The 13,845-nt window shown below is 48.7% G+C and overlaps 1 protein-coding gene across 4 annotated transcripts in view; it reads left to right on the top strand.

Annotated features, from left to right (window-relative positions):
* Window positions 1–13,845, top strand: part of LOC106572747 (plexin-B1) — a 99,894-nt gene that overhangs the window by 56,080 nt on the left and 29,969 nt on the right. For 3 of the 4 annotated variants that reach the window (XR_006759313.1, XR_006759311.1, XM_014147187.2), the window contains exons 2-4: window positions 8,130–8,199; window positions 8,284–9,397; window positions 10,243–10,425. Coding sequence is in view for 1 of the 4 variants with exons in the window: in XM_014147187.2 (XP_014002662.1) it covers window positions 8,294–9,397; window positions 10,243–10,425 (1,287 nt within the window). In the remaining 3 variants the exon portion in view is untranslated. The remainder of the gene's footprint in view (window positions 1–8,129; window positions 8,200–8,283; window positions 9,398–10,242; window positions 10,426–13,845) is intronic. The other variant, XR_006759312.1, reaches the window with a different exon arrangement.

Here is a 13,845-nt window from a genome sequence, read left to right as displayed (position 1 = left end):
GAACCTGACCACCAGCCTCTCAGCAGGACCTGACCACCAGCCTCTCAGCAGGACCTGACCACTAGCCTCTCAGCAGGACCTTCTCTGAGAATTCCTTCGACCTCATGGCTTAGTTTTTGCTCTGACATGCACTGTCAACTGTGGGACCTTATATAGACAGGTGTGTGCCTTTCCAAATCATGTCCAATTAATTGAATTTACCACAGGTGGATTTCAATCAAGTTGTAGAATCATATCAAGGATAATCAATGGACACAGGACGCAACTGAGCTCAATTTCGAGTCTCATTGCAAACGTCTGAATACTTATGTAAAAATATATTTTGAATTATTATTTTAAACCTATTTTTGCTTTATCATTATGGGGTATTGTGTGTAGACTGATGAGAAAAAAAATGTAATTTAATCAATTTGAGAATAAGGCTATAACGTATCAAAATGTGGAAAAAGTCAAGGGGTCTGAATACTTTCAGTATGCACTGTATACTTTAGTTTTACACAACTATTTATAAGTATATTTATTCTGATATATAGATTATGTATGAATACATAATCCTTCAGCTGCCTCCATTCATCATTCTTGCGGAATAATCTCTCTCTTTATCTCTCTCCTGCTCTCTCTCTTTCTCACGCTCCCCTGCTCTCTCTCTCTCTCCCCTGCTCTCTCCCCTGATCTCTCTCTCCCCTGCTCTCTCGTTCTCTCTCCCCTGCTCTCTCGTTCTCTCTCCCCTGTTTTCTCGTTCTCTCTCCCCTGTTTTCTCGTTCTCTCTCCCCTGCTCTCTCTTTCTCTCTCTTCCCTGCTCACTCTCTCTCTCTCCCCTGCTCTCCCGCTCTCTCGCTCTCTCTCACCTGCTCACTCTCTCTCTCTCCCGCTCTCTCGCTCTCTCTCCCCTGCTCTCTCTCTCTCTCCCCTGCTCTTTTTCTCTCTCCCTCTCTCTTTACTGTCCATAAGGCAGACCAGTGTAGTGTTTGGCTTGATCTCAGACTCTAGAGCCAACTGGAATAAGTCTGTGTTAGTTCTGCTGCACCTTGATTCCCCCTGACAAACCACCATCAGAAACGTCTAGGCTTACATGAAGGATCCCGTTATAAGACCGACTGTGTGAAGCTCTTCACAAGGAAGTGGCTTTATTCTCCACCCGGTCAGAGAAGCCTCTTGGTCAGAGGACTGAAAGGGACACTATTCCCACCAACGGGCTACACAGACCCCCCCTTTCAACACTGGGGACATAGAGAAAGACCCTCTGTGTGTTTATGTGAGAGCTGTTTGCTATAGACCTATAGAAGTGGACGGAAATGGCAGAGGGCCAAGTGTGTGTACGTCCGCCATTGATATCAGCTCGTTTACATTGATCTTTGTCTATACCAACATTTTGTATTATATACTACAATAGAAGACATCTGTGACTGTGACTGGCCGGTGTTATTCCTTACAGAAAGACCCTCGAAGTCTGACAACTACACCCTATGCTGTGACGTTTATGCTTTCTGTAAAACAGAACATCTATGTGGTAGATTTAACTGTACTGTAGTTGGATACTGCCTTTGCCTCGTAGTCATGAAACTATGAACTATGATGGCTGTGTGTGCTCATCGGAGCCTGTCGTAAATCAAGCAGTCGGTACAGTACCATTTGGCCGTGTACCAAAGGGGGAGATGCCAGGAGCAACAGAACAATGTCAGGTCTCCGAGCCTGAGGCCCATTTCATTCAGACGGCGCCCGAAAATAATCGCACCCCTGTCTTTTTGGAGGCATTCGCTGCTGATCTCTCATTTTTATGGGGTCTTAGCCTTTAGAACCCTGTCACAAGTCATTAGGAGTTGAAGGTTCAAACATGCACTGCAGGCACTTTCAATGATTGATCAACATAGAGGAGAGTCTCTCTGTTTCTGAGGTCTCTATGCGTTGAGCAGTGGAGCTCAGTGGACTTGGCTGTCGTGTAGTGGGATTGTAAAACCCTGGTCAGACCACCAGTGCTGTTGACAGCCTAATAGTCTAGCAGTAGTTATTTATAGGTTCCTTGGACTGCACCAGGGCAGAGCCATGCATTCCAGACATGGCCCATGAACTCTGGAGGTTGTTGGCTCTGCGTGCCCTGTCCCAGAGCCCCTCTCCTCCTATTGTCTTTAATCATTACAAACTGTACTGTAGCAGTAGTAGTAGTAACAGTTAAGTGCTACATTCTTGTTACAATTTGGGCAGACACTCCACATTTCCAGAAGTACTTAGATTCAGATTGATGGTAGTAGTAGAAGTACTATAGTGGCTATTCAGCTGAAGAATCTTGTTCGGTCACTCCAGTTATGATCTAGAAGAGATAGGATGTAAAGAAAACATTGGAAATGAGGCTCCTTTTTATGTTAGTAAAAAGGAAATTATTGTTTTCCCAGTCCTGTCCTACGCTGCTACTCCTGTTACTAAGAGGAAGTTCCCATGACTATTGTTCCTGCTGCACTAAAAATATCTACAGTGGGACATCAGCCAGTCAAAGAGCAGGTGAGGACGGCAGACCAGTAGCATGGCTGTGTTCTCTATTCTTCCCAGGCCTCACAGTGCAGCTGTGTACCATGGGCCACTAGGTCTTCTTTGGGCCACAACCCCATATTGATATTTGAAAATTCTCATGACCCCAACCATGTGAAAAAAAGTATGTAATTAACAGCCAATGTTTACTTCTTTATGGGCTATGGCAGTCAGTTGAAAAACATGTTTTCTCAACTCACCATCACATACTTCTAATGTGGGGCTATAACAGTCAATTACAAATTAGTCTGACGTAATGTATCTTATCTCACCACCACTAATGAGATGGGTGTGGCTTGAGGTATGTCTCAAAGCCAGGGGGCGTGGTCGACAGTGCGCACCTCATCTCTGCTGTCACATCCAACCTGGATCGATATTTGGTTTTAATCCAGACAAGAGCAATGAATCCAGCTTCAAACAGATATGAGCTGTCGAAGGGTAGCCTACCCTGAGTTTTATGGTCCTTTCAAGACAACTGGTAACTCGGAAAAATGCGATGTCAAATCATGACTTCAATGATCTTTAGGTCTGAAAGTCGGCGTTCTAGAAAGAGGCCAGAGATCCCAAGTTAGAATTCCGAGTTGGATGACTTTTCGCAGTCGGAGCTCGTTTCTTTCAGGGTTCCCAGTTGTCTTGAACACACTGAAGTCGAAAGTCGTAGATTTATGAGTTCCCAGTTGTTTTGAACGCGGTATTAATGCTCAAAGGGAGATGGCAGGGTATTCCCTTTGAGTCAGGAACCAAAACTCCTCCGTAGTGACCTGTGAATGTGTTGTCTGTAGCATTCGGTATCGATTTCACTTACCGGCATGTCAACTGAGCCAGGATCACAGTCAAACGGATTGGGAAGTAAGTCCCAAAGTGCTCTTCCAAGCGTTGGAGGTCATCATTCGTGTGGGACATTTACTGATGCTGTTTTCTGTTAATTTATTTTCATTACACAGAAAGTCAACCAAGTCTTTTTTACATTTTTTACATCCATTGTGAATGACAACAGTTCCTCTTTGCAGCACTCCCCCTCGATAACCACCAAGCCTCACTATGAAATAGAACATTGTCATACTCTGATCCCATAACTCCACATAGTTTTGCAAACAGACGTGCACGCAGTGGATGTGGTTTAATGTAGTTTACAATCGAAGTTACTTGCTGCAGTATATCTCGCGAGTTCTGTGCTCAGCTCTTTTTTTCCGCCAGTTGCTCTCTGTGTATCATATAATACGTTCATATTGCAGAGGAAGACACTTTCATAACTACAGTGCAGAGGCCTGCCCGCAGTTCTGCCATAGATGGAGACCCGTCTTTGCAAAAGCCCACCATTCGATCCCATGGAATCTGTTTATCGTCAATATAGCCACGCAGCACACTGAACATCGCCTATGCTTTTTCATGCTCGGGAATCGTGAGACAGAACATTATGTCCTCGTGAATAGCATCCCCCGACATGTATATCGAACAAAAGCCAATGCATTGGCATCTCTGCCCTCACAGCTAACGTCCATTTGGAGAGCATAAGCTGGGGACCCAGCGAGCAATGAGGAATTAGTCCAGAAGCGACTCTCTTGGCCCAGAAGCGGGCCGGAACTGATTGAATCGGCCCAGAATCGGGTGTCGGACTTGCCCAGAATCGACCCAAGTACATCGGCCCGTTTCCGTCTACCAGAATTCTGGCATCTTACCAGAATCCCCCCAGAAGCGACCCGATTTATATTTAAATAAATGTTAAAAAAATTACCCGATTTAGTAGTTTTAAATATTACTATTATACATACAAATGATACCAATCCACAAAAAAACAAAACCATTTTGTCTCGGAGGAAACACCATAAACCTCACCATACACCTGGTGACCGTGTCAGCGTGCATGCACCTAGCCCGCCACAGGAGTCGCTACAAACTCTCCCCTAACTCGGACGACGCTGGGCCAATTGTGCGTCGCCTCATGGGTCTCCAGGTCGCAGCCGGCATGGATCTCAAACCAGCTTTTGTTGAGACGCAGTTTGTACTGCGATGCAGTGTCTTAGACCGCTGCGCCACTCGGGAAGTTCCATCCACAATGTTTTTAATGCTTATCAATTGCCTTCCACAAAGTAGCAAAATACAAAAAACCTACACAGGACTCTTAAAGAATTTCATTTAAATGTTAATTGTATTTTTTGATCACAGAAACAATGAGGAAGATATGGAAAAATAAATAAATAATGAATTATTAAATATATAAAGCAGCCTGTGTAATCATCTACCAGAGAGTTGCCCCAATTGGTCCGAGCCCCAAGTAATACATTTGGCCCAGATAACTCACACCGGAATTGGCCCGAGCTCAATCCCCGCATCCTAGCCATAAGTAATACTGCCGAAGGCTGCCCAGTCTTGGGCCACATGACGTCGGCCGAGTCTGACTCTCAGTCGAGTGCCCCGACTCTCAGCCGGAATCGGCCCAGATCCACTGTGCTAGCTGGGTAGTTTGTGAGTCATTCAGTCAGAGCATAAATTATTTGTTTAACAGTGTTATCTGACAAAGTTATTGATGTGAGTTTCTGTGCCTCTGCACATTGTTTTCCTCATATCAATTGCAGCCAGTAATATCAGTCTCTGTAATAGTGTGTGGTTTCATAGCGTAGCAGGCCTAGCCATTCACCCTGAGAATTATTCAAGTGCTGCCTTTCTCATGATCTAAGGGCTCTCTCTCGTTGAATTTTATCTTTTAGATTTGAATAATTTAGATTTTTAAGATTAACCACATTACAATGAGATACAGTACAAAGACGATATTCTAATATATATATTTTGTAGATTATATATATTTTTAAGGATTTTGGAAATTCTCCAAATTTCATATCAGGCGCCCCCACATGGGTTCTCGACCCCTAGTTTGGGAACCGCTGGTCTAGACAGAAACTGAGCATCAAGGACAACAGTGGCAGGGTTTAGAGGCCCACAAATAGATGTATAGAGTGATCTTGATAGGGATAATGGCTCTATAAAGCAATTATAAAGTGACCCCCCCCCCCCCCCAATACTATTCTGGATATACAGGTAACTGCCAAAATAATGGGAACACTTGAATAAATGAGGGATACAGTATTTTGAAATCAGGTGCTTCCGCACAGGTGTGGTTCCTAAGTGAATTAAGCAATTACCATCCCATCATGCTCAGGGTCATGTATAAAAAATACTGGGCATGCCATTATTTTGGCTACCATAGCTATGCCTCCATAGGATGACAATGCCCCCTTCACTGAATGGTTTGATGAGCATGAAAATGATGTAAACCATGTGTCATGGTCGTCTCAGTCACCAGATCTCAACCCAATTGATTACTTATGGGAGATTCTGGAGCGGCCCCTGGGACAGAGCTTTCTCCAGTTCCAGACATGCTGTCACGACTTCCGCCGAAGTTGGTGCCTCTCCTTGTTCGGGTTGTGTTCGGCGGTCGACGTCACCGGCTTTCTAGCTGCCACCGATCTACGTTTCTTTTTCTATGTTGTTTTGTCTTGATTGTACACACCTGGTTTCCATTACGTTATAATTTACTCCCTATTTAACCCTCTGGTTCCCACATGGTTTTGTGCATGTTTGTTCGTTGTGAAGTGGTCAGTATTGGTGTGTTTCCCAGTGTAGAATATGTTTGGTTTATTTTCGAGTAAAGTTCCGTTTTTACTCAGTTCTGTGTCCTGCGCCTGACTTCGTCCGACCAGCTACACGCTGACACAAGGTGCATTGAAGCTGTTCTGACTCATGGTGGCCCAACACACTATTAAGGAACTTTATCTTGATCTTTCCTTTATTTTGGCAGTTACCTTTAGGTTTTACTCAATAAAATGTGATGCACATGGAATTGTATGTTGTATGTATTTTTCATGGACTACTTCAACCTCTTGGTGATTTCTTTCCACTTCCTGTGGCAGTGGGTGTGGAGTTACTGTCCAAGACGTGACCACCCCATGTGGCAGTGGGCCTGGAGGTTACTGTCCAAGACGTGACCACCCCATGTGGCAGTGAGCCTGGAGGTTACTGTCCAAGACGTGACCACCCCATGTGGCAGTGTGCCTGGAGGTTACTGTCCAAGACGTGACCACCCCATGTGGCAGTGAGCCTGGAGGTTACTGTCCAAGACATGACCACCCCATGTGGCAGTGGGCCTGGAGGTTACTGTCCAAGACGTGACCACCCCATGTGGCAGTGAGCCTGGAGGTTACTGTCCAAGACATGGCCACCCCATGTGGCAGTGAGCCTGGAGGTTACTGTCCAAGACGTGACCACCCCATGTGGCAGTGGGCCTGGAGGTTACTGTCCAAGAAGTAATCACCCCCTGTGGCAGTGGGCCTGGAGGTTACTGTCCAAGACGTGACCACCCCATGTGGCAGTGGGCCTGGAGGTTACTGTCCAAGAAGTAGTCACCCCTGTGGCAGTGGGCCTGGAGGTTACTGTCCAAGAAGTAATCACCCCCTGTGGCAGTGGGCCTGGAGGTTACTGTCCAAGACGTGACCACCCCATGTGGCAGTGGGCCTGGAGGTTACTGTCCAAGAAGTAGTCACCCCTGAGGCAGTGGGCCTGGAGGTTACTGTCCAAGACATGACCACCCCATGTGGCAGTGGGCCTGGAGGTTACTGTCCAAGACGTGACCACCCCATGTGGCAGTGAGCCTGGAGGTTACTGTCCAAGACGTGACCACCCCATGTGGCAGTGGGCCTGGAGGTTACTGTCCAAGAAGTAATCACCCCTGTGGCAGTGGGCCTGGAGGTTACTGTCTAAGAAGTAGTCACCCCTGTGGCAGTGGGCCTGGAGGTTACTGTCCAAGAAGTAAGCACCCCTGTGGCAGTGGGCCTGGAGGTTACTGTCCAAGAAGTAGTCACCCCTGTGGCAGTGGGCCTGGAGGTTACTGTCCAAGAAGTAGTCACCCCTGTGGCAGTGGGCCTGGAGGTTACTGTCTAAGAAGTAGTCACCCCTGTGGCAGTGGGCCTGGAGATTACTGTCTAAGAAGTAGTCACCCCTGTGGCAGTGGGCCTGGAGGTTACTGTCCAAGAAGTAGTCACCCCTGTGGCAGTGGGCCTGGAGGTTACTGTCCAAGAAGTAGTCACCCCTGTGGCAGTGGGCCTGGAGATTACTGTCTAAGAAGTAGTCACCCCTGTGGCAGTGGGCCTGGAGATTACTGTCTAAGAAGTAACAGACCTCTTATCCCTTCATGAATAAGTAAAGAGGGGTCTGACTGAGACCCACCTTCAGTATCAGAGCACACCTGCTTCAGGTCCACCAGCTAGGGCCCTCCTCACCCTCTTATGTCCCATCCTTATAACACTGGTTACAGTCACATAGTGTAGGACTACTGCACTAAGTTCTTCGTAAGGGGGAGGACTGGGGAGAGCTGTTTAATTAATGAAGGGTTTCAGCTGTACTAGAGGACTCCCGGTGTCCCACTGGCCCATTGATTCACTGGGGTAGTGAGGTGACGAGTGACAAGTGTCTAAATGGAGAACGGGCTGCATCACTTTATTAAAGTGTCTGCATGGCAGGTTCTTGAACATGATCAAACCAATGTAACTCCTGATGGATTATTGGGTGATATTAGATTGTAATAATATTTTCAGGTTTTCTTTTCTCTACAGGTGGAGTGAACAAGAATGGTTTATGTTTGTGGATGAGGAGGAGACTTGAACTTAACGTCGGACACAAATGGTTAGACATTGTATAACTGTATAGAAATATATTTGTATAGCAAACATGATGTTGAGCGTCTTTTAACTGTCTTTGTCTTTGTAGAATATTTGCCATGCGACTTGGGATGTCTCTGATCTCAGCCCTGCTCGTCTTCCTCCTGGTCACCACCACATGCTCCCTCGCTGTCTGCACTTATCCCCGCTTCTCCAGAAATGACTCTTCATTTGAGCACCTGGTCCTGCACCCAGACCCCTCTGTAGGTACGGTCTACGTGGGGGCCAGGGACCATCTCTTCCAACTGGACGGGTTGGACGGCCTGCGTCTGGAGCAGGAGGAGAGGACCGGTCCAGTGACTGATAGTAAGGAGTGTCTTCCCCCTGTCACAGAGGCCAACTGCCCCCAGGCCCGGCATACCTCCAACCACAACAAGCTGCTCCTGGTGGACCCCTCAGCCATGGAGCTCATCACCTGTGGTAACGTCCACCAAGGCACCTGCCAGAAGCGCAGCCTAACCTCTGTGAAGGAGGTGCTGTTCTCCACAGAGAGACCGGTGGATACCCAGTACGTGGCGGCCAACGACCCGGTGGTGTCCACCGTGGGGCTGGTGGTGGGGCCCCGAGGCGAGGAGCGGGCCGTGCTCTATGTGGGCCGTGGTTACACAAGCAGCCATCCGCCCATCTCCACACGCCATCTGGCCCACGAGCCTGTGTTCTCATATGACGAGACCGCCAAGCTGGCCGTGGCAGAAAGGCTTTCGGAGTACGACCACCATTTTGTAGCTGCCTTCGCTCGGCTTGGGCATGTGTACTTCTTGTTCTATCGCCGTGACATTAAGGCTGTGACGCGGGAATACCGTACGTATGCTGCCCGCATGTGTCTGGATGACACCTCCTACTACTCCTATGTAGAGGTACCCCTGGTGTGTCACACTACCTCCTCCCCAGAGAGGAACTACAACCTTCTGCAGGCGGCCCAGGTGGGTCAGGGGGGCGGCAAAGAGGGGGAGAAACTGCTTGGGGTCTTCTCCACCCAGGCCAGCTCCTCCAACGGGCCCTCAGATGACTCGGCTCTGTGTGTGTACCCCCTGGACGAGCTGGACAGACACATCGACTCCACACGAGACCTGTGCTACACGCAGGATGGCCGGGTGGAGGGAGGAGGGGAGGTGGCCTACATCGAGTACGAGGTCAAGTCCAGCTGTGCCAACTTACCCACGGTAAGTTATTCAGAGGAGCAGATGTAACCTTTCACATGATTCCTCTGGTTCATCAGAATGAAATAAATGACAGTGTAGGTTTCCACTGCTCAATGTCAAGCATTTGCCTTATTTTTCCTAAGGTCAGGGTACTAGCAATGGAATGCCTTATCTAGTTAAATCCTACTTATTCTCTACCTTTGCCACTGTAATGCTTATTGGCTTCCGCATTCAGGAAGTGGACTAGATCCATGCTTAAAGCATGCCATAGAGAGAGGCAGGCCAATGGAACATATAGGGCCTTAACGAACCCTGTGTCAAACAGCCAAGAGATCCCTGATGCCTGTGAGTGAAGTACGACCCCGGGATGACCTCCAGTCTCGGCCCGGAGCCCAGAGCTCATCAGGCCTGCTTGCCTGGGGCATTTTAATAAAACAAACTGTCCCAACTCAGCTATCGGACTGTTAAATGAAGGCTGACAAGGATGGGGAGGTGCCTATTGAAGTCCAACGAGATGGACAGATGGATTGTAACAGAAAGTTAATTTGGTAAACAATGTGTCTTAAAGTAAACAAGTCCTGGAACAAAAGACATCCCAATTTACTGGAGTTAGCTGAAGACTTATTGGTAGGGATTTAAGGGTGTTACGCAAAATCAAAGGAGCAAGATTGCAGTTTTGGTATGCCTCTAATCTAATATTAATCCTCTTATTAGAACTAAGAGGATCGGTTAGATTGTGAGTCAATGATGTGAATAATTATTACTGAATGGAAGTAATACTGTTGAAATGACTAACCAGGTTCCGGTGATAATGTGAACGGAACATTCTCTAGAGAGAAGTCTATCGTTTGTTCTCTGTGTTCCAGAACACCCTGAAGGCTTATCCCTGTGGCTCTGACCATACCCCCAGTCCAATGGCCAGCAGGGTGCCCATAGAAGCTGAGGCGGTATTGGACAGCCCGTCCGCCCGTCTTACTGCTGTGGCTGTCAGTGTGAGGGCGGGGCACACAATTGCCTTTTTAGGAGACTCTAAAGGGAATTTGCACAAGGTATGCCAAGTTACAGTAGGTTATGATGCATGTTTGAGTTAATACATGAGATTTAGATCAAGATAGCAGTGTTTCAGACATACTTCTACTCAAATGGAGCTAGACATCGTCTAGTAACATTGTTAAAGCCGTTGCCAGGGGAGGTGGGGGAGCCCTCAGCCCTCCTCCCCTCGGCCTTCCTCATCCCTCCACCCTCAGCCCTCCTCCCCTCGGCCTTCCTCATCCCTCCACCCTCAGCCCTCCTCATCCCTCCACCCTCAGCCCTCCTCATCCCTCCACCCTCAGCCCTCCTCCCCTCGGCCGTCCTCATCCCTCCACCCTCAGCCCTCCTCCCCTCGGCCTTCCTCATCCCTCCACCCTCAGCCCTCCTCCCCTCGGCCTTCCTCATCCCTCCACCCTCAGCCCTCCTCCCCTCGGCCTTCCTCATCCCTCCACCCTCAGCCCTCCTCATCCCTCCACCCTCAGCCCTCCTCATCCCTCCACCCTCAGCCCTCCTCCCCTCGGCCTTCCTCATCCCTCCACCCTCAGCCCTCCTCATCCCTCCACCCTCAGCCCTCCTCATCCCTCCACCCTCAGCCCTCCTCCCCTCAGCCCTCCTCATCCCTCCACCCTCAGCCCTCCTCATCCCTCCACCCTCAGCCCTCCTCCCCTCGGCCTTCCTCATCCCTCCACCCTCAGCCCTCCTCCCCTCGGCCTTCCTCATCCCTCCACCCTCAGCCCTCCTCCCCTCAGCCCTCCTCATCCCTCCACCCTCAGCCCTCCTCATCCCTCCACCCTCAGCCCTCCTCCCCTCGGCCTTCCTCATCCCTCCACCCTCAGCCCTCCTCCCCTCAGCCCTCCTCATCCCTCCACCCTCAGCCCTCCTCATCCCTCCACCCTCAGCCCTCCTCCCCTCGGCCTTCCTCAGCCCTCCACCCTCAGCCCTCCTCCCCTCGGCCTTCCTCATCCCTCCACCCTCAGCCCTCCTCCCCTCGGCCTTCCTCATCCCTCCACCCTCAGCCCTCCTCCCCTCGGCCTTCCTCATCCCTCCACCCTCAGCCCTCCTCGTTCAGCCCTTCTTTCCTCAGCCTCAGACAGAACAGAACAGAGGGCTTTGAGTCCCTCAGCATGCAGCCCACTGAAGTTACCCATTTTAAAAGGATTATCTCATCTGTGTACACCAAATTCCACAAACAGCATTCAGACACACACACGTGCAAATGCATGCGTGAACACACACACACACACACACACACACACACAATGTGGGTACCACCTGCAGGTTTCTAAACCATTGTGTCAGCTCGCTAAGATATTCTGAGAGTCCACTTGACAAGCCAAAGATATTCCTACAGCACTGCGTTCACTGGAGGCTTATGGAGGCCAACATCACATCTATGCTAATCTCATTAAACTCAGGTAACTTGAGAGTTTGAGGGTTTATGATTCACTTAGGAAAAGGTGTCTTGGTATCCTCCAGATTAGATTTACTGACTGACAATCAAATTAACTGTTCTCTTCCCAATGCAATCCTGTAGACAGTACAAATGCACCTTTAATTTGCTTTTAGCCACATATTCTAGCCACAAATGTCGCTTCTCTTTTTCAGTTGCCTTTCAGTCGGTCACTCTGTATAACATACTATGGGGAGTCAACGACCAATCCTATTCACCTGAAGCAAACGGAAATCACGGCCAACAGGCCATTGGATGCCGAGCCCGCCCTCGAAAGCCCCGCCTGGGGTCGCGAGAGAAACTCTGAAATAAAATAACTAAAATCGTACTTGGTTCATAGAACAGGGGTTATTGAAGTACTGTCAGACTGATTTGTAATAGACTGTCACATAAAAAAAGTAAACATTGGCCGTGGATTACATCACTTTTTAAATTTTATTTTACATGTTGTTGTCCTGAAATAATTATTTGATATCAAAATGGGGTCGCGAGCTAAAAAGGTCTTGGAACCCCCGCCATAGATGTTTCGAGATTTGGGTCTTGGTATCGGTTTTTGTGTTGGCTAAAAACCCACTACTTTCTGCTCTGCTTGTGTAGCCAATGCTTCCTTGCTTGACTAAGATGGCCAGTGGTAAGAATAACCAGCCAAGTTTGAACCTCCGACCGTGCCCTAGGGCATGTGGTTTTCACAATGAAAATGAAAAGATACGAGTGCGGTCCTATTTCCTGGGGTGGAAACACACTTAGGAGGCCTTGGCTCAGACCAGTTGTGTGACCATTGTCTCCGGCTGGGTCCAACTTCCATTGGGAGTCGGGCTGACTTTTTGTAGAAGATTGGTGGACAGAGTAGAGCCCTGCCAAGTGAAGCTCATTCCGGTTTCTCTGGCAGTGTTCAGAGTTAGGATTCCTAAGGATGATATACTATTCCTGAATGGCTCTGGAGGGTTTTCAGAGTGTGAATCGGATGACATCAGTCCGGGCCAACCTGAAGCCCTGGCTTTGGATTTGACAGGGGAGAGTGAACCATTTGTGTTGAACGTGGCTTTGATGGTGTTTTCTCCCCCGCAGTGGAGTTCTTCCAGTTCAACAGTTTGTTGTGCGTCCTCCTCCTTTTCGTGGCGTCACTCCGTCAATGGTCCATGTTTTCAACAAGCACCTCAAGGTTGCAAGTTTAAAATGATCACACTTCGCCGGCTATTGCAATAATTGGTTCATGTCCATAGATATAAAGGATGGATATTTTCATGTGCTATACTATATTTCATGTCCTCCCCATCTCTGCCACCATTTCTATAGTGGTGGAGGCGGCTTTGACACCGGTGTGGTACCAGGGGATCAGGGTATTGTTGGCTGGTCGTAGCGGAGTTGAGGGAACTTGTGGAGCTCCACACTGCTACGCTGGTTTCCCATATTCAGTCTCTGGGTTCATAGGGAATCATAAGACTCCGGCTCAGCGCATTGTTTCTGAGTCTCGCTCTGGACTCGGTTCTGAATCGTATTTTTGTCCCAACAAAGGACGGTCACATTCTGGATCTGTCTGGTACGGTTTCAGCTTGGGCACTCTGTGCCTTTTCTCTGTGCCTGTGGTTATTGGATCTGATGGCCTCTATGGTGCCTCTGGGACTTCTGTTGATGTGTCTGTTTCAGCGCTGGGTGATAACAGGATGGTGGTGGCTACATCAACATGCCGGAAGGGACGCGCTCACTCTCTCTGGCCTGTTATCTGCTCACATGGACCAGTGTGCATTTCATGTTGCTCAGGGCGACGTATCTTCCCAGATCTCTCAACGTGGGTATGGATCTACTTTCCAGGGGGGTGGTCCTATCTCTACAGAGTGGAGAGTGCACCGCTTGGTGGTGGCCCAGATATGAGACCGTCAGAGTCGACGTAGATCTTATGCATCGCGAGAACACACATTGACGTCTGTTCTTCTCAATAAGGGATCCAGGCACTCCATTGGGACTGACGCTTTGGCACATCACTGGA

This window comes from Salmo salar, chromosome ssa15 (genome assembly GCF_905237065.1).
Source record: "Salmo salar chromosome ssa15, Ssal_v3.1, whole genome shotgun sequence".
In the NCBI taxonomy this organism is placed as follows: domain Eukaryota; kingdom Metazoa; phylum Chordata; class Actinopteri; order Salmoniformes; family Salmonidae; genus Salmo; species Salmo salar.
Note: the sequence above shows the minus strand (reverse complement) of the source record. Positions and strands in the feature narration are given on the sequence as shown.